The sequence below is a fragment of the Arvicanthis niloticus genome, chromosome 21 (genome assembly GCF_011762505.2).
Source record: "Arvicanthis niloticus isolate mArvNil1 chromosome 21, mArvNil1.pat.X, whole genome shotgun sequence".
NCBI lineage: Eukaryota > Metazoa > Chordata > Mammalia > Rodentia > Muridae > Arvicanthis > Arvicanthis niloticus.
Window position 1 is genome coordinate 41,877,138 of NC_047678.1, and position 27,488 is coordinate 41,904,625.

General features: G+C 51.6%; 1 protein-coding gene across 1 annotated transcript in view; it reads left to right on the top strand.

Moving 5' to 3' along the window:
* Positions 1-27,298, top strand: part of Vipr1 (vasoactive intestinal peptide receptor 1) — a 30,497-nt gene extending 3,199 nt beyond the window's left edge. The window contains exons 2-13 of the mRNA XM_034524980.2: positions 8,025-8,130; positions 12,272-12,379; positions 14,355-14,461; positions 15,056-15,159; positions 15,487-15,619; positions 18,868-19,021; positions 19,485-19,545; positions 19,788-19,857; positions 20,165-20,256; positions 22,794-22,923; positions 23,149-23,190; positions 23,774-27,298. Of these exons, the coding sequence (XP_034380871.2) occupies positions 8,025-8,130; positions 12,272-12,379; positions 14,355-14,461; positions 15,056-15,159; positions 15,487-15,619; positions 18,868-19,021; positions 19,485-19,545; positions 19,788-19,857; positions 20,165-20,256; positions 22,794-22,923; positions 23,149-23,190; positions 23,774-23,965 (1,299 nt within the window). The 3' untranslated portion in view covers positions 23,966-27,298. The remainder of the gene's footprint in view (positions 1-8,024; positions 8,131-12,271; positions 12,380-14,354; positions 14,462-15,055; positions 15,160-15,486; positions 15,620-18,867; positions 19,022-19,484; positions 19,546-19,787; positions 19,858-20,164; positions 20,257-22,793; positions 22,924-23,148; positions 23,191-23,773) is intronic.
* The last annotated feature ends 190 nt before the right edge of the window (positions 27,299-27,488 follow it).

Here is a 27,488-nt window from a genome sequence, read left to right on the forward strand (position 1 = left end):
ATGTGACATCTCTAATCCTTGGTCCCAGGCTTGGACCTTTTATCTAACTAATGCAGGCAAGATCCATGGAGTAGGTGAGGTGTCATGAAGTATCTTCAGGGTGTGACAAAGCCTCTCCGAGGAGAGTGGGCAGTAGTTCGTGGGACATCTCCAAGTGAGGGACGCCTTGGTGGTGTTCAGCTTGTGTAACATCACCTGCCTGGGGCCTCTACCCCGGCACCCTCTACCCGGCCACCCTCCTGCTATTATCAACCCCTCCCCTTGGCCTCTTGGCTCCTGGACGAGCACTAGAGGCTTGAGACAAACATGAGCCTCACCCTTCTCTCAGTCTCCCAGGCTTTACCCTTCCATTTGGATTCCCAACATGAAAAAAAAAAAAAACAAATAGAAAGAATATTACGATAAAGCTGTAAGCGGTGGCTCGTGCCTGCATTCCAGCACTCAAGAGGCTGAGGGAGGAAGAATGAATTCAAGGCTAGCCTGGGCTCTTCCGTGATAAATAAATAGATAAGAATTGCATAATGAGGGGCTGGAGAAATGGCTTGGAGGTTAAGAGCAGCATCCTGCTCTTGCAGAGGACCCATATGGGTACACTCCCCACCACCTATAACTCAGCTCCAGGGCACCCTCCTGTGGCTTCGTTGAGCACCTACAGGTATGTGGTGTACCCACATGCACTAAGATGCACACACATGCACATAAAAAATTTTAAATCTCTGTAAAAGGATAGTATAATGAATATACAGATATTTCCTAGGTTTGACATCGGCTAATTTCAACGTTTAATATTTACATCATTTGTTTATCTTGGCTAGAATGCACTTGAGTCAATTAGAGGGATGTTGACCTTTAACTGCTTGGTTCAAAATGCTTGTCTAAAACCAAAGACCGCTTTCCTGTGAGCTATGATAGTCTGCTCACACCTAACACCAGTCTCTCTCATTCCCATATTTAAATGTTCTCCAAGCAAACTTTGGACACCACAGGATGAACAGTGACATCCTCAGAGGGTTGTCTTGTTGCCATGGCTCTTGTCTGACTGGCAGGGTCAGATAGCCAGCTGGCCGTCATTTGGGGTGAGAGTGAGGTGCGCTGGCAGTGAGCGTTGGGCATGGCTTCCCCAGGCAGGACCAGCCCTCTATGCATTCTATCTAATGTGGTTCAAGAGCCTAACATCCTCATGTCTCAGGAAGTGCCTCCTCCTAGGTACCTTCAAAAACAAGTTCTTCCTGCATAACAGGTCACTGGGGGAGGGGAAGAGTCCACAGGGCTGGCATCTGTAAATCAAAAACTTACAGTCTTGGGCTCCTTGGGTGGTTGGTGTGTGGCATTCTGTAGGGGGTAGCTATCAATACTAGTAGCACCCACAGATCCTAGTCCCTCTTCCCCAGGGGTTCCCAGGACAACAGGAGCTGTAAATTGACTATGCGCCCCAAAACGTTTTCTGCCCCAGAGGTAACTTCCCAACGAGGGTACTGAGATGGAGCAGATTGGCTGGGCTGAGATTCTAGCAATTATGAGAGCTCTTGAAAGTGTGTGCTGCCTGTCTGTCTGTCTGTCTGTCTGTCTCTGTGTAGTACTGTTGTCGTCACTGTCATTGTTGTTGAACAGAGGTGGGCACGGTGACACACACACAATCTCAGCACGGAGGAGGCTGAGGCAAGAGCATCAGAAGGTAGAGCTGAGCTCTGGATTCACAACCAGCCCCTCTCAAAAAATGAAATGTGGGGCAGGGGGACAGTTTAGAATGAGCTGGGCATGGTGACACTCACTTGTAATCTCAGCACTCAGGAGGCTGAGGCAGGAGGACTGCCAGAATGGTTTTCCAGATTGGTGCCATTGTAAATAAGTGGCCAATGTGCCTTCACAGAAAAGTTTGAATAGGGGCATTTATTTAGTTTTCTTGGGTAAATGCCTGGGCTGGCTAGCCAGAAGTGCACCACTGTATGTGGCTTTTACCTGGGTGCTAAGGATACAAACTCAGGTCCTCATGCTCACTCAGCAAATACATTACAGATGCAGGCATCTCCACAATCCCCGGGAAGTGTCTTACCCCCAAAATGCAACTCTACTTTCCTCACTTTACACATGCACGTTCAAGTTATACATTTCTCACTCTGAGCATGCTGTCCTCAGGTGGAGCCATGGTTCACAAAGTGAGTTTAGCACAGAGGGAAGATTCACATTCTTGGGAAAGAGGCATGAAAATACCAGGAAGGGAAAAGAAATCAGATGTGCTAGAGACGGAAGGAACAGGGGACTCAAAACCTTTCCGTGTTTGGTTGTGGTTGCCACTTGTCAGTGGGTAGGACGTTCAGACTACACATTTGAAAGGCTTATGGCAGGGACAAGCCTGACCCGGCATGAAACTAGCATAGGGCTTGGGTCATAACTGCCACCTACTCACAGCATCCCCTGCCGTGAGGCATGGGTCCTCCGCGTGTGAAGCCAGACATGATAGCTCGTGCTGTTGGTAACAATAGGTTTTGGGGGACAAGTGTAGATGAGCTTGAATAAGTCACCCACTCACCCGTCCATGTAGTGGCCACCTGTCTGACCAAAACCTGTGGTCCTCACAAGGCTCTGCCATCTAAGACTGCTTCTTCCTCAGGGGCCGTGGCTGTGCCATATTCCTCCCCAATGCTTACAAACACTTTTTTTTTTTTATTAGAAAACCATACAGATCTGAACTGACAGCTCAGCAAATTGGTGTGTGTGGGGGGGTAGGGTTGTGGTATGCATGTATGTGTGTGTATGTATGTGTGTGGTGTGTGTATGGTGTGGGGTTGTGTGTCTGTGTGATGTGTGTGTGTGTGGTGTGTGTGTGGTGTATGTGCTGTATGTGTGTGTGGTATATGTATGTATGTGTGTGGTATGTGTATGTGTGTGGTGTGTGTGTTTATGTGTGTAGTGTATGTATGTGTGGTGTATGTGTTTGTGTGTATGTGTGTAGTGTGTTTGTGTGTGATGTGTATGTGTTTATGTGTGTGTGGTGTGTGTATTGTGTGTGGTGTGTGTATGTGTGTGGTATGTGTGTTTATGTGTGTAGTATATGTATGTGTGGTGTATGTTTTTGTGTATGTATGTATGTGTGGTGTATGTGTTTGTGTGTATGTGTGTACTGTGTGTGTGATGTGTATGTGTGTGTGTGGTGTGTGTATTGTGTGTGTATGTATGTGTGTATATGGAATGTGTGTGTGGTGTGGGGTTGTGGTGTGGAGGGGTGTGGAGGTGTGTGTGTGTGGTGTGTTTGTGTGTGGAAGTGTGTGTGTGGTGTGTGTATTTATATGTGTGTGTGGTGTATGTATTTGTGTGTGTACTGTGTGTGTGATGTGTGTAAGTATGTGTGTGTATTGTATGTGTTTGTATGTGGGGCATGGGGTTGTGTGTGTGCGCACGCGCTCTTGCGTGCATGTGTTGGTATGGCCACCACACAAGTGAACTTACCATGCCTTGCCACCTTTCTGACAGACCTTCTCATGCCCGCAGCAAGAAGATAGAGTCTTTATTTAGTCTTTTACAGAGCTTACTCTGGTCATCAGGGTCTCTCTGTGCTTATCGTCACATGATCTTGGCTTTCAGGGAGGGGAGATGGAGGACACATAAATGGATAGCAGAATGTGTGATGGTTTCTCTGTAGGACTAATGCAATAGGAAGACATCGAATAGGACCAGGGTGTCCCACCAACTGCTGCCAATTCCCATCTCCATTGATGGTCCCAAATTCTATAACAGATCACGACGGCACAAGTCATTCATAGTGATTCTTAGAGTTTAGAAGTCTGCAGACAGCACACTTTCCCTGGCTCAATCTACCTCATACTCCATCTGTCCCCCAAAAGACTCTTGTTTCCCTGTATCCAACCACCTATAATGTGACAGGTCTTTGCAAAGTGTACCCTCATCCTTCTGGCTAGCATCTTTGAGGGTCCCTCATAGCCCAGGAGTCAAAGCTCATACTTCAAAACTGGCATTCTAGGCCCTCCCCAAGTCTAACCCTGACTCGTCTCCATGACTCCTCACAAGATATTCCTAGAACTCCTTGCCATATCTGCACAAGCTTCCAGCAACCTTCAGCATGGGGATTTCATGTCTGCCTGTCTGTGTGTACTCTGAAATGCCAACCACCCCTTATTGTCTAGCTCTTCCTCATTCTGTATAAACTCTCTCTGTGACCCACCCTGATTCCTCATTCTGTATAAACTCTCCCTGGCCCCACCCTGATGTTCACTGTCTACCTAGATCCCACCCTGGAGCTCATCCAGTGATCAAAAAGCTTGGCTGTATTTGGCCAAGGAATTTTCCAATGTCCACTGCGTGTCTGAAGTCCAGAAGGATAATGAGGATATTTAGAAAAAGGAAACAAATGGGAGAGGAAGTCCAAGGTCTGCTTGAATTCCTCAGTGATAAGGACCAGAGGGAGCTGCCCTGGCTCTGTCCTCCCAAGGGCCATGGTTGACCAGATGGCCAAAGGCAAATCTCTGGCAAGGGATTGATGCTACACAGACAAGGGTCAGAAACTTGGGTCCTATCTAGGGATGTGACTTACTGGGTGACCTCAAGTCCCTCTCAGGGTCACTGTTTCCTCTACATTCCTCCAAATGAGGGTAGTTTACTCAACTAAATGTTGGCAAAGACAGTTTAAATACTGGATACCATACCTCTTTGTGGTTCACAGCTCCCCAAAATTCAGGATTACCTTGGGGACTCCTGGATCCATGCCCCGCCCCTCTCATCTCCCTGACCCAAAACCATGCTCTGAGGTAGTACTCCTGGAGGGACAGTTGCATGATGCCAGCCAGAATCCAATTTAAGAGTAGGGGGCAAAGTGGCTAAGAACTAGGTGCCCCACAGTGACTCAAAAAGGAACATCTGGGGAGATGGTTGTTGGTAACTTGTTTGCCACGCAAACACAGTACTTGAGTTGGATCCCTGGAATACATGCTAAAAGTAGAGGAAGAAACAGGAGGAAGAAAAGAAGGAAGGAAGGAAGGAAAGAAGGAAGGAAGGAAGAAAGGAAGGAAGAAAGGAAGACAAAACTGAATGGCTAGCAGGAACTTGAAATCTCAATGCTGGGGAGTAGAGATGGGTGGATCTTTGGGGCTTGCAAGCCAGCCAGCCCAGTCCTTTTGGCACATTCTAGGCCAATGAATGCCCAGTAAGGTAGATGGTGCCTAAAGAACAGTACCTAAAGCTAATCTCTGGTCTCTATATGTGTATCCACACATTTGTGCACATGTACACACAAAACATATTAACATATATACATGTGTATGTATATATGCATGTATATATATACAATTTATGTGTACTTGCATGTATGTGTACATGTAGATACATATACATATAATATACATAATATACAGCCCTGGCTCTGTCCTTCTATATATGCATAGAATACCAGCTGGCAGTCTTTATGGTTATTACTATGGCTTAAGAGGGACCCTAAAAGCGAGGGGCATCCACTGTTCTGTCCTCAGACTACAAGAATGAACCCATTGGGTTCCTGGGATAGGAAAATTAACTAGCTTGAGCCATAAACAAGGCTATTGGCTCGTGTTGTGGGAAGATCTGGTTTCAGACATGGCCCGCCTTCCCTGTCAGGCAGCTCTGGGTTTTCTCTGAGTCCATCCTGCCAACCCTCTGTGGCCTCATCTTCATGTTCTGTTTGTCAACAACATCACCACAGAAGCCCCAGCCTCTGATCCTTTGAGGTTTTTCCAATCCAGTGGGGGAGAATTAAACCTTCTTGCCTAGCTTAATCCAAAGTCCCAGGCGTGCGAGCCTTCTGCTTCAGAGGAGTCTGGCTTGGGCTGGGTGCCAGGCGCTGAGGCTGGGAATACTGACTGACTGTCTTGGTCACGCCAATCTTCTGCAAGAGGGTTCACTGGGGGCAGTGACAGAGTATGTGTGTGTGTGTGGGGTCTTCCCAAATGAGAACCTGGCACCAGAGGAGAGGAGAGCTTGTGCATGCGGCATGTGCACAGATATAGCTGGTATCCATGTGGCCCATCCTGCTTTCAAGCCACTGCACAGTGTGACAATGTGAGGACAACCCTGAGCGTCTGGGATGAAGCTACACATCCAAAGGCATCCAGCTGTTGGTAGACTGGTACCCAAGAGGATACCAAACAGGTTGGGATGGTGATGGACAGAATTGGCCAGCCAGCCTGACTGCTTCTTTCAGAGGTCTCCCAAACTACCCTATGCCCCACACCTGGGGATGAGCTAGTCACAGATCCCCAAAGACACACTGCTACAAGTATTCTAAATGAAAATGTGCAGCGTGTGATTTCTAAGAGGACACAGAGGCACCCGGCCTCCTTCAAACTGCCTTTTGCTTCTTTAAGCGGTTCTGCTGAACAGTGTTCTGTGACAGCACTGCACTACTTTCCATAGACCAAACTGAAAAGAACTTAGCAGCAAGCAGCCCATGTCTGGACCCCAGTTGGCTGGGTACCTGTGTTTGCTGTGTGACATCGAGGCCTGGATAAGTGAGGCATGGGTGACGGGGACTTCCTGTAGATCTGGGCTAGGACAACCACAGTGCTAGTTGGACCACTGGTGACCTGAGAAGTGACAAGGCTCACAGGAACAAGAGACCTATTGTGGTGGAAGGGACCTTTCTCTTGATGGTGGTGGAGAGCACCCTGCCTCCTGGGCGCAGGCCGGTCACTGGTGTTGACTCACATAGACCACTGGTTAAGTTCTATGTTCTATGATGCTGCTGGCCAGGAGGTCCCCTTAGAGGGAGGAAATACAAGGATGCCCTCATGTCTGTGTTACTTCAGCAAGGTGTTGAGTTGGGGTGTGGCGGCGGGGGACTAAAACCCATTTTCCAGGCAGAGACTGAGCCCCAGGTATGAGCACTGCAAGGCAGACTTAGAGTCTCTAACCCTGAGATCGCTGGAGCTTTACCTAGGGTGCTGTGGAAGCTGGTACTCTCCCACCCAGGCAGACAGGAGGAGACTGACAGAGGATTGCCAAGAATAGCAGTCACTTTCTAATGTCAGAGGCAGACTGACGCTGTCCCAGCTCAACTGCTCATCCACAGAAGCCTTTACCTTCTTCACACCCACAAATCCCCAAGGCCTGACATTTTCCCCTTGGTCCCAGATAGCCACTACTCAAACTCATATCTACCTCAGAGCCATGTCTTGTCATGGTGTCTGCCCACCTCACCCTGCCTGCTGCAGGGCAGGGGAGAATTGGAGCTCCTCCATCATCCCCTCTCCCAACTTTGCAGAGGCTCAGGAGGCTCCTTGTGGTCTACAGATTTCTTGTGAGGCCCTGCTTACTTGCTTAAGCCTCCCTGGTCCTTGTGGCATCCATTTTAGTTTTTATTTTTCTGTGGTAACTGAGCCAGTGAGGTCTGACAAGAAGGGTCAGTATTACTTTTCCATCTCCATGAGTAAGAACTGAGTAGAGGCTTCATCTGTGAAGAAGGGGCTGCAAGCCAGGCTGCTTGGGCTGGGCCCCAGGAGCCAGAGGCTGGTACCCAACCTCCGATAACAAAATCACTAACAAGGGCCCACCCATGCAAGGAGACTGAGGCAGGGCCCGAGTAGCAGAGCCTAGTGATCAATTCAAGACTCTGGTGGAAAGCTCTTTCCAGGATCAGAAGTTTTACAGCAGCTGCACTGCTTGGGAACCAAGAGTCCTGAGAGGGTCTTCTCAGCAAAAGCTGGGAGTCATTGAGAACATTTGGGGCACACCGGTAGGGATCGGGGTGCTGTCTAGGGCTGAGGTAGAAGTAGAATATGGTTTTGAAATGATACTCAGTCTGGGGCTTTTGTAGGGTATAAAATAGATGTGGGAAAGGGGTTTATTTGGGCCTAGGATGGGTTATAGACTGGGTTGGGGTTGGGGTTCAGTATGAGGCTAGGGTGAAGAACTTGGCCAGAGTGGACATCCAGTATGGAACTCAGATCCCCAGGCTGATCCCCAGGGTCAACTGACCCAGCTTGGTCCCCTGCTCCTCAAGACTGGTTGACGTTGACACCTTCTGTCTGCTTTGTCCTTAGGGCAGCCGGGCAACCAGCCCACACCACGAGTGTGAGTACCTGCAGATGATCGACATACAGCGTCAGCAGTGCCTGGAGGAGGCCCAGCTGGAGAATGAAACCACAGGTGAGTCGGGTGTGAGCGGAGGAGTCCCGAGTTCCCTCGTGTCACAAGCCCAGTTCAAAGCATGTGGCTCCCACAATAGTCAGTCAGGTGGGGATCAAGGGCACAGGTCACAAACCCCAGAGCTCTGGGCCTCAGACACAGAAGGGAAGACCACCACACTCTCCTGACCCCTCCCACATCTGGGGAGTTCCCAGCTCTTCCCTGAGAACTGCCTTTAAGGGTCCAGCCATGCCTTCTGGGCTACCCAAGGAGACAAACCTAAGGCATTCAATGGTCTCTTTCCATGGTGAGACTGGTGGCTTCTGTAAGCCCCAGCCTCTCCCTCACCCACCATGGGGTACCCCAAATCAACTTACTCAACCCCTGACTTACCTAGAGCTTAGAAGAGACCAATCAGCCAGACTGTGCAAGCAGCCCATCAGGACAAATGAGAGAGGCCTCTGTCTACTTGGCTTGGTTACTCAGAGTTGAGCAAATTTGAAAAGTTGTCAGGTCTAGGGAAGCAGAGGGGCTGGGAGGATGGGAGGCTCGAGGCTCAGCTCACTGTATTGGGAGAGAGCTAGCATGGTGGGGCAGAGACAGTTAGGCAGCTGGGTCTCCATTCCAGGTCAGCTCCTCAGGCTGGGCTTATGGTTACATAATGGGAGCAGGCCGCACCTGTCCAGCTTGCTGGCTCCTGGCTCCCAACAGCACTCTGAAGCTGTTATGTAATCCAGCTTTTTGGGTCCCTCCTTAACCCTAGTGCACAGACCTCCTGTGCTCGAAATGGATGTGGGTACATAGTTTCACAGATGGGCATGGCCTGAGCCACACTTTATGGCAGGATGGCTCCCTAATTCCTGTGACCCTGAGACCGAGGTCTGTGTCAGTGGGTGACTATACCTGCCTACTGCATATATACTCTACCCTATGTGGCCAGGCTGCAGACTGACCTCAGCAGGCCTCAAGATTGAGGGTGAAGCCCAAGAGCTCAGACTCCAGACCCTGGGCCCCACTGCAGCTTCTCTCCAAACCGGTCCCCAGGCAGGGACTGGCCACACTCATGATCCCAATGATGTCACTGCTGGCACAGGGTGCCTGTGGGTGCCAACGCCCCACAGATAGCAACCAGACTGGGACCTGGAAGAGGGCAGGCATAGATGTACAAACCGTGTGTCTGCCCTGACTGCTGCGGAGGTTCTTGTTTGTGTACATTCACGTGGATTCAGGTGGACACTCCGGGCCTGAGTCTGACCGAGGCTGTGCCCCACCTTCCGGAGTCTATCCCTCTGCCTGCCTCTGAGTGTCTCTGTAAGACAGAGGCCTGTATCTGTTTAAACCTGGATATGACAGGTGCACAGTGTCCCCGCCTGTCCATGCACAGGTGCACCTGTGTGTGTCCCGCCTGTGCGTTTGTGTCATACTCCGATGGTGGCTTGCCTTCCCATGCCCATGCATGTAGATTTGCATGGATGCCTGTGTTCGGTACGCCTGAGAGTACATGTGAGTGTATGCCATTGTGTATAGGGGATTCTATAAAATTGACTCACTGGGGCCTTTGTGCCAGCCTGCTTCCCCATCCCTTATCTCGGCTTCTTAGTTGGGTTTTCCTATTGGGGTCTTAGCCCTGAGTGGGGAGATCACCCAGTCACATCGTCATTTCTAGAAACCAAGTATTTACATGACTGTCATTACTCCATGGTGATCCAGCCCAGCTGCCCCAGCAAACCAGCCTTGAGGCACCCCCTGCAAGGAGCCTCCCAACCTGCACCCCATGGGCCTCTTTTCCTCGGTTCCCTGCCTGCTTGCTGACCTGGGCCCAGTACCAGTTCACAGCATGCCATTGGCTATGCTGTACTTCTTTGAGGCCAAATGCAGCCTCCCTGCAGGGCAGAGCCCAGTCCTTTCTATTCTTTCCCACCTCTGGTGGAGCTGAGCACAGGACCCAGCACTCCCCCAACTGTCCCCCCCACCCTCCCCCCCACACACACACAACTCTTCAGCTCAGGCTGGCAACTCTAAAAGCCCAAAGCCTGGCGGAGACCCAGACACAATAGCTGGCCTGCAAAACAGGGTGTGCCCAGCACTGTCATCAAGGGTACATAAAGTCCAGCAGCAGCCAAATTCCCAGAGAAATGTTACCGAGCCCTGCAAACCAGGAGAGGAATGTGTGAATAGGCGAGAGACTTGCCACACCTCATCCTGCCGCGTTGCATTGCCTCCGTTTCCTCATCTGTGAAATGGACTGGTTATATAAGCTACTGATTTAGAAGCTGAAACAAATGTTGCCACATTCCAAAGCTAATGATTACTGATGTTAATTGAAACAGGTCATAATTCATGAGCAGATTTGCCCGGCCTGAGGGGCATCCTGTATGCCCTCCTAGGAGCAGAAGATGGACCATCAGCCAAAGCAAACTGTGGGACTCGGGAGAGACGGGAGAGACGGAGGGGAAATGTTAATGTGGTGGGGGGGGGGCACAAGAAAAGAAGCTGATCTCTGTGTGACTTTCTTAGCCTTTGGTGTGGGCCTGCTGCAGCACCTGGAGGCCCCACCTCCTCCCACCTCACTCCCTTCCTTGGCTGCCACATGACCTCAGCGCTGAGAGTTCTGTTCTTCCCCCAAGTGGGTACATTCCCTCGCCTGCTCTTCCCAGGCCCCCTTCTTGAGAACTTGGGAACCTTCGGACCTGGGCTGGTCTGGGCTTGGCTCAGCTGGCATTGACTTTGACTCTGGGGTTGGGTTTCCTGAGCAAATCTGTAGGGCTGGCAGCATTGCAAGAGGACTTAGGCCGTCAAGAGAGGGGTCTGGAGGAGTCATCTCATCTACCACAGGGGCACCCATATTTTTTTTTAGAACCGATGGAAACACCCCTTGGCATCCTCACCAGCCAGTATCAAACACTAATAAATCTTCACTCACCGCCAGACTGCTATGCTTTGCAAGTTCTGTGAAGAGCCAGCTGCCACCAGCACGCTCCACTGTACCCGGAATCCTACAGCAAACATCTCCAGTGCTGTCTTTACTATTCTAAAACAGGATTCAAATGGCGCACACTCGTGTTTTTAAACAGTGACAGTCTCTAACAGAAGACTCTTGGGATGGATCTTGATTTTTTTTTTTTTTTTGAATGTGGATTAATAGCCTTGTTTGTGTCGAGGAAGGCAGGCTCCAACTGCAGGGCTGAATTGCTTCAAAAGTGCTGCCGGTAATTTGGTAATATAAGATTTTGAAATCTAAATGTCTGTTTTCTTACAAACCGTAAAAATGAAGGCCACTCATTGTGCTTCTGGAAACGTATACGACGCTCTATAAAAGAAAGCACGGAAAAGAGAGTGGTTTATAATCGAATGCCGTGTGCATGTGCAGGCGTGATGGCAGTAAAAGATAAGAGGGGACAGTCTGAAGGTTGTGCCTATAAATATAAGCTCTGGGAACGAGAGCTATAAACGGAGATTGAAGTCTAAGCCGTGCTCCTCTCTGACTCAGATACCACAGGCACTGCAGCAGGTGACACGGCTTCCAAAACTTCAACCAACTCTCATTAAAGTTCAGAACAAAGTGAAGTGCAGGCTGTGCTCCCTCGGCTCTGTGACTGCTTTCCCGGAACGCTCCACAGAGCTAAAGCCACTGCTCCGAGGACATGGATGCCAGAGCCTCAGCTCCTGTCATTCAAAAAAGACTGACACCCATGCAAACACTCAGTAGTTCATCCGGAATGAGAGACAGTTTCCCATCGGGCAGAACCAGCTAGGCTCCCTGCCTGGCATTTCTGCTGCTTGTCCATCAAATGGGGATGTGGCTCAGTTGGCAATTAGTGTGCCAACAAGTCCTGGGTTTAATCCCCAGCACCATATAAACTGGGCATTGTGGGTCACAACTGTAATCTCAATAGAACTCAAGAGACAGAGACAGGAGGACCAGAAGTTCAAGGTCTCCCTCAGGGACAGCCCCATCTAAAATAAACAAATAAATGGTGCCATGTAGGGAAGCTCTATCCCTTATGGAGAGAGGATACTCCTTCCTGTCAGCACAGGACCTGTGCATCCTCTGAGAAGACATGGCCTCCACTCAGACAGGAGCCCCTGTAAGGAAAGGAGGAGGAAGAGAGTCCTCACTATGCTCATTTGATGACCTGTGCCCTCTGCCTTCACCCCACAGGCTGCGGCAAGATGTGGGACAACCTCACCTGCTGGCCGACGACCCCTTGGGGCCAGGTAGTAGTCCTGGACTGCCCCCTCATCTTCCAGCTGTTTTCTCCCATTCATGGTAAGAGCCTGAACTGAAGGCCCGCTGTTAATGGGGCCAGCTAGGGGGGCTTTGCCACTTACAGAAGTGAGAAAGCTGTCTGAGAGACTAGAGAAAACCGGGGGCCTTCATGGCCAAGAATGGCATTGGGGCTGGAGAAGAGTCGTGGGATTTGATTAACTCTTCACAGAGAGATAAGCATGTGGGAAGGGCTCACTTAAATATTTGCTCAGCAATTGATAACTGATTGACGGGCAGGTCTGACTGAGTTACGGCTCCCGTGTTCTTGTCTTGGCTGTGACTCAGTCTGTCAAGGCCTGGAACAGATGACCTTTGGGGCCCCCAGGAAACCGTCACCCAGCTTTCCTTACACAACTTGTCCGTGTTCTATCTGATCAAACATTCATGTGTAAGACAAAAGGGGACCTCTGGACCACATTTAGTCAGCCCCCCCGAAGTCAGCGATGGCTTCCATCGCACCGCGCTCTGCTCCACAAACAGCGTGAAGGGACACTGGAAACTGCTGCCCGCCTGCCCTCAGTGTTAGCTGGAGACACCTTTAAGTGAGACAATAAACAGATGTATAATAAATGGGCAGAGTCTGGGAGGTAGGAAGAGGTGGGGCAGCCCCTGATGCTCTCTGAGACGAGGGCCTGAGGGGATGTGAACAAGCTAGCTCTTCCATAGGCACAGCCATCCTTGCCCCAGAGTGTACCTGAGTATGGATATCTGAGCCCTCAGTACCTAACGGCCAGATGACCTTGTGAAGTGAGTCCAGCTCTGAAGCTGATGGAGAGAAACGGGAGACCAGGACTAGTTACTGGATATACGGAGAGTGTGAAGGAGAGGATACGCGGTTGGCCTTCTGTCCCAAGAGGGTTATTTGCAAGAGTGGATAAGGGTGATGCCCACCCCCAGTCCTGTGCTTTGGGGAAACAGGGATGAGGAAGGCATGCCCCCCTACAAAGAATCTTGTTTCCAATGGGAGATTAAAAAAAAAAAAATCAGAGGGTTGGAAGGAAGTATTCCATTGTGGCCGGATAAAGTGCCTACAGGAAGCCTGGAGAGAGTTCCATGGGCAAAACTCTTGCTGTGTATGCATGAGGACCCCAGAGTTCAGACCCTCATCACCCTTGTAAACACAGACACTTGGAGTGCATCTGCACTCCCCGTCTTCTCAAGACAGAGACTCCAATTAAAGGCAGAGCTGACAGATGCGAAAAGAAAATCTGGTGGTTAGATGAGTTAATGAGGACCCCAGTTGGCAGGCTACTGGTGGTACGGAGCCCAGTCACAGCACCCAGTCTGGCAGATGTACCATTGAGGCAAGACACAGGACCAGGTACAGATGGAGGGACAGACAGACAGGATGGATGGGTAGATGGATATATGGGAATTTGAGTGGGCCATGCTGAGCAATGGGAAGCATGCCGAGCAGCAGCCCCAGGGACAATAAGCCATTCTCTGTCCCTGATATATACACTGGGTCAGATGACAGGTCAGTGGGGCCACTGTAGAGTTAGGTGTCCAGCTCTTTACAGGAGTTTTTCAGCCCTTCATTGGTCTGGTGTATTTGACAATCTCTTGCCTGGCTCTTGTGACATGGACTTAGTAAATCCACCGGCCACATGTTCCTGGACTAATGTTCTCTGACAAGTGTAGCGCGTGCTACCTTTCCGTTCGCATGACTAAGTCGCTCATCCGTCTGTGCCTTCAGTTGGTGCTGGACAGGTGGTGACTATGTACACAAACCAGAGTCTTTCTGCCTCTACATTTGAGCTAAAAAAAGAAAAAGGAGCCAAATTTCTGTTTTGCAAAATGGCAGTGACATCTGCTGAGTCTGTCATCCGGACAGCAGGGCCCCCAGCAGCCCTGCAGGACTTCTCCTCACCTCAAGGGTCACAGAATGGGAGCCTGGCAGCACCATGGACAGAACGAGACTCAGCCCTGTCTGCCTCCTGGCTCTAGACTCAGTGCCTCTGTCGCCTGCTTCCAGGCTATAACATCAGTCGTAGCTGCACTGAAGAAGGCTGGTCACAACTGGAGCCCGGCCCCTACCACATTGCCTGCGGCCTGAGTGACAGGGCGTCTAGTTTGGATGAGGTGAGGGGGTCTTGTGCCTTTGTAAATCCTGGGGTCCACCCTCTTCAAGTTCACATCTCCCAAGACCCATCCCCTAACAGGCTCCTCTAACAGGGTACACACAGGACTTTTCATGAGGATTACACCCAAGTGGGGGAGGGGGGCGCTAGTCCCTGAGGATCCAAAACTGAAATGGAACCCCCAAACTGGTTCGCCTCTCTACATCTGTAACCCCAGCATTTGGGAGGCCGGGTCAATTAGATCGTGAGTTTGAGGCTAGCCTGGGCTATACAAGGAAACTCTCACAAAACTGTGTTTTTAAAAATAAGTGATTGACAGGTGGGAGTTGTGGGGTCTCCATTCTTTCCCATGCTGATGTCTGTCCTGCAGAAAGAAGAGTCCATTCACCGTCTGTCGCCCTCTGGGCACAGTGTCCATTTGTCCATGAAAACCGGGGCTTGGCGAGTACCGCTCAGTGGCTCTTGGGAGCCCTAAGCCCATCTTCCTTAAATTATGCAGGGGTGTCAGGCAGTGAATAGCTGGCCCATCCCCATCAACAGCCCGTTTTGAGCCCCGCCGCCCCCTTACCCAAGATCCTTGCCTGCCTTCCTGCAGCAACAGACCGAGTTCTACAATGCCGTGAAGACTGGCTACACCATCGGCTACAGCTTATCCCTTGCCAGCCTCCTGGTTGCCATGGCTATCTTGAGTCTGTTCAGGTGAGGCCCAGCCCCAGACAGCTCACAGTCTCTGCCCTTGTCTCTGCTGGGCCAGCCATTCCAACCCTGACAGCAGGTGGCCAAGATGTGGCCTCTATAGAAGATTTTGTCCCCTTTCCTGTATATTGGGCACCAGAGGTAGAGCCTGCCAAAACACTCTCGACGCACAGGAGGTTGGGGATTGGGCATGTGTCACCTTGGATGCGGGGTCTGTAACCTAGAGTCCCACATCTCCTCCCACCTCCTTGCCTAAAGCATGGCACCATGCCAGCCAGGATGGGGTAGTCCAAGGCCCCTCTGCATCCTAGGTGTACCTGTCCCTTGCAGGAAGCTGCACTGTACCCGAAACTACATCCACATGCATCTCTTCATGTCCTTCATCCTGAGGGCCACTGCCGTCTTCATCAAGGACATGGCCCTCTTCAACAGCCGAGAGATGGACCACTGCTCTGAGGCCTCGGTGAGGACCCACCTGACCCCACACACATCCTCCTTATCCTTTTGATCCTCATCTTTCTCTTATTTCTCTTCCTCCTCCTTCTCCCTCCTCTTATCCTCCCTCCCCCTCTCCCTCCATCCTTTTCCCCTTCCCTCCCTGCCCCTCCTCTCTCCTTAAGGACACACACTTTGACCACTTGTCACATTGCACTTCCCTTTCTGGTTTCTTGACCATTTGGGGGTTCACATATTTGTTAGTAAGAAATGCAAGTGGGTTTCTTTTTTTTTCTTTTTTTTTTTTTGTTTTGTTTTGTTTTTTTGAGACAGGGTTTCTCTGTATAGCCCTGGCTGTCCTGGAACTCACTCTGGAACTCACTCTGTAGACCAGGCTGGCCTCGAACTCAGAAATCCACCTGCCTCTGCCTCCCAAGTGCTGGGATTAAAGGCGTGTGCCACCACCGCCCGGCGCAAGTGGGTTTCTTATAGTCAGTGCCCAGAGCCTCATCACGAGTTTCTGATCTGACCTCAGGGTACTCCCTGCCTCAGTTTCCCCATCTGTACAAGTCCTCCTCCACATTCCTCCCAGCTCAGCCTCCGTTCCCTACAGCCAAGATCTTGCTCCCCACACCACTGTCCTTCCCTACCTCCTCTTGCCGCCTTCCTCCCTCAGCCCTGTTCTGGGCTTCTCTAGGGTCAGGAGGCTCAGAGAGCCTCTGAGGAATGTTGCCAGGCACTGGAGAGCCTGTCTCTGTATTTGATAATTTTTTCATTGCTGTGACAAGATGCCTGAGGAGCACAATGGAAGGAAAGAGGTTTTGTTTGGCTCACGATGTGAGCTGCAGCCCAGCATGGTGGGGAAGCCATGGAGGCGGGAGTGTGGGGCAGCGGGTCACACGGCACCCACTGTCAGGAAGCAGAGAAAGATGAACACGCAGGTGCTCAGCTCACTTTGAGACGGTGCTGGCCACCTCCTAATTAACAAAATCTAAGAGCTCCCTCTCAGTCACGCCCTCGTTTTGCCAGCTTCTGTCAAGTTGACAATATTAACCACCTTAGTCTCTACGGAACTCAAAGGACTCCACCCTAGGATATGGCTTGAAGCAGTACTCCTACACTGTGTTCTAAAGACGCATGACCTCTGAGTGAGCCCAGAGAGGCAGCACACTGCTTCCAGATCAGTAGTGGGATTCCCAGGATAATGAGATCTCAAGTGGGGAGAAAAGCCCAGGGTGAGTCCACAGGCTGGGGCCAAGAGAAGACCAGAGAGAGGCCTGCAACCTCCAGAGAGCTTGTAAAGCTGCCAGGGCTGGCTTGCCTCTGGAGAGACTAGAGTGTGACCCAGGAAAGGACTTTCCAATCCTAGGCAGGAGAGACAAGACTGCTCCCTGAGGAGGCCTTACAGATAAAGGCCTCAGGGGAAGGGGAGGCAGCCCAGGTTCTTTGTTCAGGGGGAGTGGGAAATAAATGGTACCCATGAGAGGGTGACTTGAAGCTGTGGAGTGAGTGATTCTGTGAAGAGATCTTCATTCAGGTTATGTCAACTAGATCCCTCAGAGCCCTGATCATCCTGCTCCATGGCTCACGGATCTCCTGCCCTCCTCACCTGCCTGGACCATTCCTCACCAGCTCCTAGGGCCCCCAGGAGGAAAAGCACCTCCTGCCTTTTCCTCCTTAGTTTTCTGTCACTTTGATAAACACCGTGACCAAAAGCAATTGAGGAAAGGGGTCATTTCGTCACACAGCTCACAGCCATCATCTAGGGAAGTCAGAGCCAGAACCTGGAGGCAGGAACAGAAGCAGAGGCCATGGCAGAATGCTACTTACTGGTTAGCTCCTCATGGCTTGCCCAGCCTGCCTTCTTATAGTGCCCCTGACCACCCGCCTGAGGATGGCACCACTATGGTGAGCTGAACCCTCCCCCATCAGTCAGCAATTCAGAAAACGCCCTACAGCCTCACTCACAGGCCAGGCTGGTGGGGACAGTTTATCAGTTGAGGTTTCTTCTTCCAAGCAGACAGCAGCTTGTGTCGAGTTGACAGGAAACTAGCCAGCACACCTGTTCTACCCTCCCTTCAACACACTGACTCTGGTTCCCCTCCAAAGCCTCAACCCACACATATGGTCAGGGAGCTCCTGAAGTCTCCAGCAAGAATTCACCCTCAGGCTCCTAGCTCCGCCCAGTACTCCCTGGAGGACAGGGTGCAGGGAGCAATGGGCCAGCCGTGAGGAGGGCAAAGCGGGTGGTGAGTGAGCAAAGAGCAATATGAAGAGAAGAATGAAGGCAGGGCCATTGGAGGGCGTAGGCAGGTGGTTACATAGGCAGGGCTGTGTGAGTCCTGGGCTGGCTCAAACGTGGATGGACAGATGAATGGATGAATGAGTGCTTTATGTGTGGGTGAGTAGAGAGACAGCTTAAGTGAGTGGGTGTGGAGACAGCTTAGGTAAGTGGGTGGAGAGACAGCTTAAGTGAGTGGGTGGTTGATGGACGAGCAGATATAGTCAATGAATGGATGTCTCGGTGGTAAATGGATAGCCGAGTTGTCGTGAGAGGAGACATCAATAAATGGATAAATGGCCAGGCATGGTAGCTCACACCTATAACCCCAGATGCAGAAGGCTGAGGTATAACTATGAGTTGGAAGGCAGCCAGGGCTACATAGTGAGTTCTAGACCAGCCTGGTTACAGTGGGAGATTGACTGAAAACCCACTCAAGCACAAATAGACAATGTCTGGTAAATGGGCAGGTGGGTGGACGGACAGGAAGTACGCCTGTGACTTTCATCAGCCTTTGACTTGGTGACACCATGGTGTTACCAGTCAGGTTCGTGCTGGAGAACCTCAAAATGCAGTTACCAAAAATATGACAAAAAAAAAAAAAAAAAAAAAAAAAACCCTAACATTTTAAACAAGCTTACCATTTTGTGTTGGACTGCATCCATGGCTATTCTCAGCCACATGCAGCCAGCCACAAGCTGAGGATTGGACATGCCTAGAGACATTGGGATCCGTAGCCAGAAGACATGCAGAAGACACACTGACAGATGGGTAACTTAAGTTACCAGCTCTAAATTACCAGCTCAACAAAAGTGCCCAAGGATGTAAAGTCAAGATCACAGGAAAATCCACTGTACACGTTTCAAGAACCTGGTTGGGAACTGACAGTGCAACCAAGTTGGCTGGACATGACTGTGTTTGTCCCCCGCCCCCAAACAGAAGTTGGGCAGCGAGGGACCTGCCACCCCTGAACCTCCCTCCCCTCCTCCCCACAGGTGGGTTGCAAGGCAGCTGTGGTTTTCTTCCAGTATTGTGTCATGGCCAACTTCTTCTGGCTGCTGGTAGAAGGCCTCTACCTACACACCTTGCTGGCCGTCTCCTTCTTCTCTGAGCGGAAGTACTTCTGGGGGTACATACTCATCGGCTGGGGTATGGTACCAGGGAGGGGGCAAGGCTGGGGAAGCTCCCTGGGAGGTGGGAGGGTACAACCCTAGCCTGCTTATGAGTCTCTCCACCAACACTCATGAATGTCCCCAGAATGTGTGACCCTAGGGCCCCTCCCAGCCTCCTGCAGCTGCTTTACAGTGCAGAGCCTGCACAAAACCATGTATTCCCCCTTTCTGATCCTGACACAGAGGGATACTGTCAATCTATATAGGGTTAAAATCAGAAAAGAAAGAAAAACCTGTCTAAGTGGTCACAGACCCTCAGGCACACAGCGTCAGTAACTCTTAGAGAGTCTTTATGCCATGAACAACATGCACACTGTAGGAGAAGCCCTAAGTGTTCCACCCTTCCTTCTCCCTCCCTTTCTTTGGTTCCTCCTCCAAACCCTCTCCCTGTGTTCTCTGCCCCTGTTTCCTTCTCTTCTTTTCTTCTTTGGCCCTGACAGGAGTGCCCAGTATATTCATCATGATATGGACAATTGTCAGGATCCATTTTGAGGATTTGGGGTAAGCTGCTATCCCATCCCTCCCCTCTGGCTGCTATCATTTGGGGTCAGAGTCCCTGGGTGTGATGCCGCTGCCAAGGATTAGCAGGTAGACAAACCACAGCATCAAGCTCAAAGTAAGAGGATGGAGAAAGATGTGGGGAGAGGCAGATTCTGGGGTTGGAGGCAGAGCCAAAGACACCTGGCAGGGGGTGGGTTTACTCTCAGGCTGAGGACTTCCCTCACCCAAATCTCCATGTTCAGGTGCTGGGACACCATCATCAACTCCTCACTGTGGTGGATCATAAAGGCCCCCATCCTCATCTCCATCTTGGTAAGCTTTCTTCTCATCATTAAGTCCAGAGTAGGCAACTAACCTCAGAACACATAGGAAATGAGGGTTTCGGTCAGAAAGGAGCCTCAGCTTTCCCTCACCCACCTCTGCTTCCAGCTCTCCCTCTAGAGCAGGTAAATTGGAAGGCGGGTCCTCTGGGATGCAAAGGAGAGTCTCACATGATTTTCCCCAAAGGGAAGAGCTGCCAAGAGGCACTGTGGCGGGGTGGCAGAGCACTGGAGAAGAAAACAACCCACCCCAGTTTCCTCTCTCTAAGTGACCAATATTGGGGTCCCTCATCCAACAGGTGAACTTCGTCCTCTTTATCTGCATCATCCGAATCCTGGTTCAGAAACTGCGGCCACCCGACATTGGGAAGAACGACAGTAGCCCATACTCGTAAGTGTGGGCCCAGCACCCACAGCTCCAAGCTTCCATCCTAGGTCCTCAGATCACCGCCTACACATCACCTCTCACGCCTACACTTACCCAAGGCCAGGCATTTTTCTTCCCCATGGCCAGGCTCAGCATCCCCTGCCCATCACCAAGCCCTCTGCACCTACATCTGCTCTCCTGATACTCAATGTCCTTCAGGTTCAAACTGCTGCTCCAGGGAGCCTGAAGGGAGAGAAAAACCCTGTGCCTGCCTCACACACTGTGTGTCGGTCTGACCTGTACCTGGTAGAGAAACCGATGCAACAGATGCCCAGCAGGGGATGTCCCAGGAGACCCCATTCCACATTGAGGCAACCACATTCAGTCCCCCCACCCCCCCAGAGCTGACAATCACATCCTTGCAGAGATCATGCCGGGCACAGGCTGAGAGGTCTCCATGCCTCAGACCATGTCACACTCAGGATCCCCAGTAAAATGCTCCCAACTATATAAAAGGCACTCATTCCCTCACTCTCCAAGGTTGGGGTACGCCACTATGGGCAGGAAGAGAGAAGATATTTTCTTTCCTCGTTGCTGGAACAAGATGCCCGACAGGCAATTTAAGGAGGCAATTAAAAACCGTGTTTTAGCTCATGGTTCAAGGGTACCATTCATCATGGCAGAGACACGGCTGCAGAAGCATAGAGCAGCTAGCCATCCTGCATCTGGTCTTGAAGTGAGAGATGAATGCCTGGCACTCAGCTCACTTCTTCCTTTTTATTCAGTCTGGGGCCCCAGCCCGTGGAATGGTGCCACCAATAGTCAGGGTGGGTCTTCCCACTTCAGCCCCATCCAGATATCCCCTCTCAGACATGGCGAGGTTTGTCTCCTCCAAGATTCTAAGTCCTGTTGACAAATGATATTAACCGTCGCAAGGGCCATAATTCATTATTTGGAAAGAGAGAAGGGCCATTCCCTGTGCTGGGCACTGGGGCGACCAGCGAGTTTCTATGAGGAGACCAGAAAGGGAATCAGAGCTTGCAAGCAAGTGAAGGAAACACAAAACATGACCAAGGTACCCATGCAAAGGCCTGTAGAACCTTCACATTCACTGTGGCGATGAAGAACAGACCCACCATGCAGGTCAGATAAGCCTGGCAATCCCACAAGGGCCATCTATTCCTAAGATCCTAGATGTTTTTAAACTGGCCTCTGTGAGGGGAATCTCAGCTGTGGTTGGAAGAGTCCCTGCTAGAGTCACGAGCTACTAGATTTGGGATTCTGTTCTGGAACCCTGTGACTGTCAGGCCTGAGGCTGACGCTTCCTCCCATTCCTGGTGTGACAGCATTCTGTCCCCAGCAGGCTGCGTGGGCAGAACATCCCTCTTCTTTCCAGAGGGAGACGTGTGGGGCTTGCCTGCTGCCTAGAGGCAGCACTCCTGTCCTGCTCGCATGCGCGGGTGTCCTTTACCTCAGGGACTTTTTTTTCCCAGAAGTCCGGCTACAAGGGGCTAGAATCTGGGGGACAGAACCCAAGCTGGTCATAGCCAGGTCTGTGTGGGTGTGACGGAAAGGAACAGCTGTCGTCGACAGAAGGGGGAGCTGGAGCTAGCGATCCCCAAGGAGGGGCTGTCGGTTCCCACTCTCAATTTAAAGAAAGCCTCCATCTGTCAGCCTCTGAGTATGGGATGGGTTCATGGCCAAAGAGGTGTGGCTGGGAGCTAGGCCGGAGGAGAGGGGGGCGATGGTGCATCTGTATAGGGTGGGATCCCAGGACCAAGGCAGGAGAGGCAGGGGCAAACATTTTCTACCCTACCTACATCCACTCTGACCTATTCTCGGCCAGGGAATCAGGAAGCCGTGGTCCTCACTGCCTGGACCAGCTATGAGGTCTGTTGAGTGTACACAGTGGAGGGCCATAGAAGTGCTTGGAAGGAATGCTGGCCTCGCTGGCACTAGGGCAGCAGAAAGACAAGCTGGTCTTTTGGAGCAGAGCTCTGTACTGCTGTGAGATGCAGGATGGATGCTGGCTCAAGGAAAGTGGCATCCCTCAGGACAGGGCCACAGCAGAAGAGCAGGAGCCACAAGTCTGCACACACTGACCTGACAGCAGGCATAACACAGAGTGCTCCTCACCCTCCTGCACACCGGGCACATGTGGCCAGCCCTGGAGCTAGCGTCCATGGAGACACCTGCAGCATCCCCAAAGTGTGGCATCCCCTCACTCTTCAGCTGGGGACACAAACCAGGAGAAGGGGAACCAATCAGGAAGTCTTGCCTCCTGAGTCTTACATAAACACATCATCCTCAGTGGCCTTCAGAAGGGGGAGAAAGAAGGGAGTTTAATTCTCTCGTGTGCTTTCCCCAGGCAAGGAGGTAGTGGGAAAGGAAAGCAGGAACACTGAGACAGGGGACAAGGGTAGAGTGGGTATGCCATGGGGGTGGGGAAGCCACTGTTCCTCCTCACAGGGTCTGGTCACTATCAGCATTTATTTGGTATGCCCATACCCCTCTACCCGTGTGGCTATACATAACCACACCCTGCCTCTCCTTGTCCCCAGGAGGCTGGCCAAGTCCACGCTTCTGCTCATCCCCCTGTTTGGAGTTCACTATGTCATGTTTGCCTTCTTCCCCGACAACTTTAAGGCCCAGGTGAAAATGGTCTTCGAACTTGTCGTGGGGTCTTTCCAGGTATGAACATGGGCTTGAGAAATTTACCTGGGGCTGCTGTGGGCCCTGGATTCCAGTCTTTTCCTTGTCATAAGTTCTGGATAAGGACCCCCTTTGTGCTCAGCGTTTTCCTTAAGCAGGGGGGTGAAGGGGCTGTGGGGAAGCAGAGATGGCAGGGTGGGCTGGGTGGGGCCGGGAGTGCCGGTAGTCCCTTGGCCTCACCTCTGCTGTCCTCTTCCTCCTCAGGGTTTTGTGGTGGCCATCCTCTACTGCTTCCTCAATGGCGAGGTGAGCGCCTCCCAGATCCTGGTGGGCGGGCTCAGGGTCTACAAACCTTGATGGAATTTCTTGGCGAGCAAGGATGGTGAAAAGCTTGCCTCTCTCCCGGGGTGGTTCTCAGACTGCAACGCCCTAGTTGCCTGCGGTCTCATTTTAAAATGCACCCTGATTGTTCCAAGGACCTGAGGACTTAAAGCCTGCACTTTTACAAGCCCTGCGTGGGTTGAGGAGCGGGGGTCCTGTGCGTATCAGAGGTGAAGAATACTTCCAGCCAAGTGGGTGTGGGCTAAATTGGGAGTAAGACATTGAGGGAAGGTGCAGTTGCTGCCACAAACACACACGCAAGTGGGTACCTGGATGAAGAGTTGGGGTACCCTCCCCAGGCAGCACCCCTCTGCCTCCCTATACTGCATTTTGTGACCTTCTGCATCCCATCTTCCCTCTTTCCACGATCCTGAGTTGATTCTCTGGCTCCCGGCAGCCCTGTCCCAAGCCTCCCAAGATAACCCAGGCTTTTCAATTTAAGTTAAGGAACATCAACGCTCTGCCTAACAATGCTACATTGGAGGCTAACCATCCTTTCCGCCACTAGGTGCAGGCGGAGCTGCGGCGGAAGTGGCGGCGTTGGCATCTGCAGGGCGTCCTGGGCTGGAGCTCCAAATCCCAGCATCCGTGGGGCGGCAGCAACGGCGCCACGTGCAGCACGCAGGTATCCATGCTGACCCGCGTCAGCCCGAGCGCGCGCCGCTCCTCCAGCTTCCAAGCGGAGGTCTCCCTGGTCTGACCGCCAGAGGCCGCCAGGCCCCTTCATACCCTACCCACGCCGGCCCCTGGAGAAGAGGTCTGAAGCTACGCCGCTGGCTCCAGCCTTTCGAAGGAACACACTCCTTTGCTGCAGCCAGAACCGGGTCCATGCTAGCTAGAGAGCAGAGAGGTCTAACCCTGGAGGATGCAAGGAGGACCCAGCATCAGACTCCGCCTTCCAGGGCCGCTCTGCCAGTCATGCGCACAAACTCTGCATACACCTCCTGGAAAGCAACCGCCTGCCCTCAAAGCTTTGGAACTTGAGGACAAAGGGTTCCGCCCTACCGGTGCCTAGAATTCCACTGGGGCGCTCAAGTCGCTTTGGGTTAATTGTTACCCGCGAGACTCCTCTCTGAGGATGCAGCCCCCTCCCTGCGTTTATCTGCCAGCTCTTCGGGTGGGTGAGTTCTTCTACCTCAGGCAGATACGGTTGTGACCTGGAGTTTCAGTTAGGGGATCACAGCTGTGTTGGTGGTCCTCCCTCAGGATAGAATTGTCCCAGTGTATCGTCAGACCTGGGAGCTCAGGGACCTACCTCTGGAGAGGGAGAAGACAGCCTCAGCCAGTGCTCACCAAGTGGCTTTGTGTATCAAACGGGATCAGTCCCACTAGCCTTATGCACAACCAAAGCAATAGCGAGCTGCCACTCTGGGCTCTCGTCTACACACCAACGACTGCTGCAGGGGTCAGAGGCATGAACACACGGGCCCCTTGATCCTGAGGTCATCCTGACATCTCCGGTAGTGACACCGAGTCTCAGTGAGAGCAGGTATTCTTTCCTGTCGCTAAAGACTTTTTTTTTTTTTACATATTGTGATCTGCTGGATTCTCTTGGGGTTGTATTACCACAGATGCTATTGCCTCCCCCCCCCCACCCCCTAGTCTCCAGTTCCTGTGGAGAGTGATCATGTCTTTGACATAAAAGCCTGAGGGTCAAGGCATCTTATGCCTCTCTCCACCCTTATAGCAATATGTCTTCTAATCCAAACTGGTGTCAGCAGGCCCCCTCTCAGAGCTGCACCCGGCTTGTATAACAATAAATGTTGGCTCTAACAGGCTTAGTTTCCCTGGCCACTGTGGGTCTCCTGCTTCTAAGCAGGTGTGTCACCTCTGCTCTGGTGAGAGATGACCTACTAAAGCTACTACCCTTCTGTCTTTGGACAAAGGCTTTCCATTTCCACCTGAAGTCTTAATCCCAAGAGCCTTTGATTCACATGTGAGTGTGAAGAGGTTGTGACAGGGGTCCCCGTTGTGACCCTCTCTCCCCTAAACCCATCTGGAAGGAGACAGAGTCTGCCTCAGACAGAATCAAAATAGCCGACAGAGCTGTCACAAACAGCAAGGGTTCCGGAGCATTCCTGAAAACACAGCAAACAGGAAATGCAGCAGCCAGGTCGCTGCTGCCTGCGAACCAACCAAGAGGATCTGATCAGTGGAGATTTCCCAGCACAAGTCAGTGAGGAGAGGCCGTGTGGCTAACGGAAAGGAGCAGACACAGCAGTGGGGCAAACTAGGTGACACTGGTCGTCGGTTGGTGAGAGATAGCTAGCTCCCAAGGGTTTGTGCAAACACACTTGTGTAAACTTGTGGCGTTGTGTTGTCTTACTGGTGAGGCCAGAAGTGAATGTCAGGCTGGTGTAAAAAAAGAAAAAAAAGCCAGAATGGGCTAGCAGAAACTCAGATCTGCCTGCAACACCCATTCAAAGGCTGCTGCCCCCAGTACCAACCCCGCACTAAATGAATGGGAACGAGATTCCCCCAGTAGTGCTGTGTTGTGGCACCAGGGTAAAGCACAGGGCCCTGGGAGGGGGAGCAGTTACCAGTCAAGAGGACAACATGAGTAAAAATCAAAGTGTGTTCAAAAGAGGAGGGCAGAATTAGGAGGTGAGAGGGTCAGGGGAGGGCATTCTGTGAGAGAGAGAGACTGGGAGGCTGAGATGAAGTGCTAATAAAACTTGTGCTGGCATTCTAGATTAGTGGCAGCCATGGGGCTTCCAGGCTGGGTTATCACAATCCCTTCTTCCTCTGCCAACACCTAGGTCCTTCTGGCCCTTGCCAGGCACCTGTCTAGCCAGGCGAACTCATCTCTATCGCCACCTGGTGGACACTTCAAAGACTTGACCAACTTTGGCCATCTTAGGGCTTCTTCTAGGGTCTCACACGGGGAGACAACCAACATAGGAAGCAGGGCTCCATATGGAACCCAGACCCTGGTGGCTCCTTAAAACTGAAGCTACCCACAGTCTGCAGGGGCAAAGGCCAGTTAGCTGAAGTGAGTATGGACAGGGAGCTGTAGCCCATCTGTTCTGTGCTAGCACAGAACGGCTCTGAGGGGTTTGAGGGCTAGGAGAGAGGTCTTAGCCCAAGGGAATGTGTTGGGTGTCAGGGACAACCGAGTTTGGCTGAGCAGACGTTAGGGGCACTTGCCAGTAGAGACAAAAAGAAGGTCTATCAGATGAGACTGAGAGATGGGGAGGGGTTAACACAGAGAAGGACCCAGGTCTGGAAAGGGTGGCAGGCCATCAACAGGAATGGCCAGGCCATCAACAGGATTGGGAGGAGGTCAGTCGGAGAGACAATGGCCTGGTTTGGGACATGCTGAATGTTACATCTGCAGGGTATCTGAGAAGAGCCCCTCTAAGGCTGTTAGAAAAGGGATAGAAGGCGGGAAGACCAAGGCAGCCCCTTTGGAAGGGACAGTGAGTGTTTGGGCAAGTCCCCAGGCACCCCCTGGGGTGTGCTGGGCACAGCTGGAAGAGGGGGCTGACTCCGCCCCTCCATCCTAGCTGCCCATGGGGTCTGTTTTAATGAGCAGTGGCCAGCTTCCCTACCCCCATGTGGGAACAGGAACAGCTCTTATCTCTCTGGGGGAAGGGGCGGAGCCACAGCTGGCAGTCATTAAACACCCTGCTCTAGGCAGGGATGGTCAAGATATTAATAGCCCCGGGAGTCTATGGCCCTGAAGACTCAGCCTCCCAGGAAAAGGACAGAGCAACCGCAGCAGACCAGAGGGATGCATCAGGAGGCCAACTTGGCAATGCCCCAGCCTCCACACGAGGCAGATGGGATAACCAGAAAGTAGAGAAGGAAAGTTATTGTAGAGGCAGATGTTGAACCCAGCTTTCCAAATCCCCTGGTCATGCCTCAGATAGTCTATATATTGTTAAAGATGGGGGGCTGTGCCCTACCTGGAGACACAAAAAGAGTTGATCCGGTTAACAATCCTGATTCCTTCTTGACATATTGTTTATCTTGTATTTTTGCATTAATTTTGATATTTTAAAATACTGCATTAAAATATTATTTACCTTGAGTCCTGAGCTGCTGTTTTGTTTACCTGCATAGATGCTGCACCCTCCGAACTGCCGCCATAGCATCACACCCTAGCCCTTGTCACCGTCCAGGAGTCTCAGCATCCCTGAGTTCTGGGATGCCACTGTGGTACAAGCATTGGACAGCTACAGGCTGTCCACTGTGTGTTTCCACAAAGGACCAGGGTGATG